We start from the raw sequence: 4,855 nt of genomic DNA, 5'->3' as shown, positions 1-4,855 counted from the left end.
TATTATTATTATTATTATTATTATTATTATTAAATGCTAAGCTACAACCCTAGTTGGAAAAGCAGGATGCTATAAGCCCAAGGGCCACAACAGGGAAAATAGCCCAGTGAGGAAAGGAAACAAGGAAAAATAAAATATTTAAGAAGAGTAATAACATTAAAATAAACATTTTCTATATAATCGATAAAAACTTTAACAAAACAAGAGGAAGAGAAACTATAGTCCATTTCTTTTAGCGATGCATATTTGCACCGACTCGCAGCGGTGCCCTTTTAGCTCGGAAAAGTTTCCGGATCGCTGATTGGTTGGACAAGATAATTCTAACTAATTAGCGATCAGGAAACTTTTCCGAGCTAAAAGGGCACCGCCACGAGTCTGTGCAAATATGCATCGCTAAAAGAAATGGACTATAGATAGAATGGTGTGCCCGGTAAAGAGATTCATAAGAATTGTCAAGTTAAACCAAGCTGCCATATGAGCCAGAGCTCCATTGAGAGCCCCTACCAGTCCTAAGTCAATAAAATCGAGGTGTATTTTCCAGAACAAAAAAAAAATAGTTAGCACACAGAACTAGGAAAATTCCATATGAATCTTATTCAAAAGACCGAAGTTCGTGAGACTCCCAGGAAATTCTTAGAAATCTCTCTCTCTCTCTCTCTCTCTCTCTCTCTCTCTCTCTCTCTCTCTCTCTCCGGGAAATTCATAGAACTCTCTCTCTCTCTCTCTCTCTCTCTCTCTCTCTCTCTCTCTGGGAAATTCAAAGAAATCTCTCTCTATCTATCTACGGAAAATTCATAGAAATCAATATCTCTCTCTCTCTCTCTCTCTCTCTCTCTCTCTCTCTCTCTCTCTCTCTCTCTCTCTCTCTCTCTCTCTCTCTCTCTGAGAAATTTATAGTAATCCCTCTCTCTCTCTGAGAAATTTATAGTAATCTCTCTCTCTCTCTCTCTCTCTCTCTCTCTCTCTCTCTCTCTCTCTCTCCGAGAAATTTATAGTAATCTCTCTCTCTCTCTCTCTCTCTCTCTCTCTCTCTCTCTCTCTCTCTCTCTCTCTCTCTCCGGGAGATTTATAGAAATCTCTCTCCGAGAAATTTATAGAAATCTCTCTCTCTCTCTCTCTCTCTCTCTCTCTCTCTCTCTCTCTCTCTCTCTCAAGAGAGGGCCCAGATAATTGGAAAATATTACCCAATTTCCAAGAATTGCTCCAGATGCTGATGATGATAATGATGATGATGACGGTGATGATGATGATGATGGTAATATACATAAATGTAATACCAAATTTATATAACTGATATGTTATTTGCTTGATTTTCAACATCTAATAGCCCTATAGTACACCATAAATTACATTAAAAGAAAAAAACTTATTTCTACATACATAGACGAATATATGTATCTGCGTATCCACAAAGTAAATAATTTAAAAACATAATAATATATTGTCCACCTCTACATCTGAATTTTTACGGGCTATTTAATAGTACGAAAACATTAATGTATATTTCCTATACCATTTAATTGCCTCCTAAGGACACAAATGTACTTAACAAAAAGGCCTTGAAGAATAGAAAAAAAATTAAAAATCACTGCAGACAAAAATTAAAAAAAAATGAATGACAATGATTATGCTCGATAACATTTCTTAGAAAACATGATTTTATTCAAATATGCTTATTAGATAAATGTATAAAAATGATTAGGACATTTAAATGAATAATTAAATAAAGATGGTGCCAGAGAAGGACAATGTTAGGCAGAGGCAAATGTTTATTCTTGTTTAAGTTAACAGCATTTGAAGGTAAAAGAATTGGTAAATACACGGCAAATCAATGGTAATTATTAGTGAAATTTAATTTAATTAACTCCAAATAGAAATAATTGTTTCCTCTTCCTTGTTAAGCAAAGATAAGCCTAGTGGCAAATCCACAAACTAAAATAAAAAATAAATGACAGAGTGCATGTAGATGAAGCTGGCCTTATGCAAGAACGGTGTCTTACGCCTGAAGCAGATCTTACAATGGAAGAAAAAATTCTAAGACGTCATGTAAAGAGTATAGCGGGGTTTACAGTGTCGAACGGTTCGTCGAACCTGGTTGTCGAACCTGCTTGTCAAACGGCTCAAAGAGGTGGAGTCAGCCACAAATGCATAAGGTTTGTGGACAATGAAGCCCCGCCCATAAAAGTCAGGCGAGAACAGACTTTCATGGAGCCGTTCGACGAACGTGTTCGACAACCAAATAACCCGTCACACACTCGAACATCACTTCAAACATTTGTCTGTCGAACCGAGTTCGACCGTGTAAACCCCGCTTTCGTAACGTCTCTGCCAGGTGTTTGCCAGACGGGAGTTCGAGTCCCGCTCAAACTCATTAGTGTCTTTAGTGTCTACAACCTTACCATCCCTGTGAGCTAAGGTTGGGGGTTTTGGGGGAGCCTATAAGTCTATCTGTTGAGTCATCAGCACCCATTGCCTGGCCCTCCCTGGCCCTAGCTTGGTTGGAGACGGAGCTTGGACGCTGATCATATATGTGGTCAGTCTCTAGGGCATTTTCCTGCTTGCTAGGGCAATGTCTCTGTCCCTTGCCTCTGCCATTCATGAGTGACCTTTAAACCTTTAAACCTTTAAAACTTTAAACCTTTAAAACTTTAAACTTTCAAAACTTTAAACCTTTAAACCTTAAAACTAACAACGATTTAAAGACGAAGATTAACGAAATCTAATGTACTCCCAAAAAGGAGAAATTCGCTTCCTCGTCCCGGCAGTTCAGCGAAGCAGAGTTCAGCCGGGCGGATGTAAATGACCAAGCCGAGTGTTTGTTGCAGATGACATGGCAAGTTGCACGTTGCATTGTTTGCACGAGTTGGAGTCTCATGAAAGGAAAGTCTGCAGCAACAACCTTCAATGGAGTAGTTGAATGTCACTTGCACCCGGCTTTAACTGCGCCGTCCGGGTTATCGGTGGTTTCAGTGCGGGTTTTCGCTGGGGATCTTCCTGGAATTAAAATGTTTAAAGGAAATTTTAAAAGAGGAATAGAAATTGGAATGAAATATCAATAGAGAGATAAGAAATTAATTTGGAGATCTTCTTGGAATGGAAATTTTTAAAGGAAAATTTAGAAGAGTAATACGAATTTGAATGAAATGTTAAAGGGAGATAAGAAATTGATTTGGATCTTCCTGGAATTAAAATGTTTAAAGGAGATCTTAAAAGAGGAATAAAAAAGATTGAATGAATTGTTAAAGGGAGATGAGAAATTGATTTTGAGATCTTCTTGGAATAAAAATGTTTAAAGGAAATTTTAAAAAAGGAATAAAAATTGGAATGAAATGTTAAAGGGAGATAAGAAATTGATTTGGAGATCTTTCGGGAACTGAAATGTTTAAAGTATATTTTAAAAGAGGGATTAAAATTGGAATGAAATGTTAAAGGGAGATAAGAAATTGATTTGGAGATCTTCCTGGAATTGAAATGTTTAAAGGAAATTTCAAAAAAGGAATAAAAATTGGAATGAAATGTTAAAGGGAGATGAGAAATTGATTTGGAGATCTTCCTGAAATTGAAATGTTTAAAGGAAATTTTAGAAGAGGAATACAAATTTGAATGAAATGTTAAGAGGGAGGTAAGATATTGATTTTGATATCTTCTTGTAATTGAAATGTTTAAAGGAAATCTTAAAAGAGGAATAAAAAAGATTGAATGAAATGTTAAAGGGAGATAAGAAATTGATTTGGAGATCTTCCTAGAATGAAAATTTTTAAAGGAAAATTTAAAAGAGGAATAACAATTTGAATGAAATGTTAAAGGTAGATAAGAAATTGATTTGGAGATCTTACGCGAATTTAAATGTTTAAAGAAAATTTTAAAAGAGGGATTAAAATTGGAATGAAATGTTAAAGGGAGATAAGAAATTAATTTGGTGATCTTCCTGGAATTGAAATATTTATAGGGAATTTTAAAGGAGGAATACAAATTTGAATTAAATGTTAAGAGGAAGGTAAGAAATTGATTTGAATTTAAAGAGAGGAATAAGAATAGAATTCCTAATATAAGAGAGGACTAAGAATAAGACTGAAATGTTAAGAAATGAATAATTGAAATGAAATGTTAAGAAATGAATAATTGAAATGAAATGTTAAGAGAGGAATAAAAATTTGAATGAAATTTTAAGAGGGAGGTAAGAAATTAATGTGATTTTAAAGAGAGGAATCAGAATTGAATTTCTATTATAAGAGAGTACTAAGAATTAGATTGAAATGTTAAGAAAGGATTATTTGAAATTAAGTATTAAGAGAAGAATAAGAATTGAAATGAAATGTGAAGAGAGGAATAAGAATTGAAATAGAATGTAAAGAGAGCATTAATAATTGAAATGAAACGTTACAGAGGAAGAAGAATTGAAATGTAATGATACGAGAGGTATAAGAACAATGCTGTTTTATTTTGAATACTAAACCACATAAGAATAATTTTAAAGTACTTCTTGAAGAACTTGATTTAATTGTTTTCAATATTGTATTCTTTGATAAAATAATGCGAATAAAAATATATGAATAACGAAAAAGCAACATCAAGGAACAATTGGTGTTTGTCTTTGATTTACTCATATATGTATGAATATACATATATATATATATATATATATATATATATATATATATATATATATATATATGTGTGTATATGTATATATATATATATATATATATATATATATATATATGTGTGTGTGTATATATATATATATATATATATATATATATATATATATATATATATATATATATGTGTGTGTGTGTGTGTATATATATATATATATATATATATATATATATATATATATATATATATATAT

The 4,855-nt window shown here is 32.9% G+C and overlaps 1 protein-coding gene across 1 annotated transcript in view; it reads right to left on the bottom strand.

Annotated features, from left to right (window-relative positions):
• Nucleotides 1-2,920: 2,920 nt before the first annotated feature.
• LOC137660064 (aggrecan core protein-like) overlaps nucleotides 2,921-4,855 on the bottom strand; it is a 58,257-nt gene continuing 56,322 nt past the window's right edge. Inside the window, exon 4 of the mRNA XM_068394787.1 lies at nucleotides 2,921-2,994. Within this exon, the coding sequence (XP_068250888.1) occupies nucleotides 2,921-2,994 (74 nt within the window). The remainder of the gene's footprint in view (nucleotides 2,995-4,855) is intronic.

The sequence above is a fragment of the Palaemon carinicauda genome, chromosome 20 (assembly GCF_036898095.1).
Source record: "Palaemon carinicauda isolate YSFRI2023 chromosome 20, ASM3689809v2, whole genome shotgun sequence".
NCBI classification, from domain to species: domain Eukaryota; kingdom Metazoa; phylum Arthropoda; class Malacostraca; order Decapoda; family Palaemonidae; genus Palaemon; species Palaemon carinicauda.
This window is presented reverse-complemented; position numbering and strand designations above follow the sequence as displayed.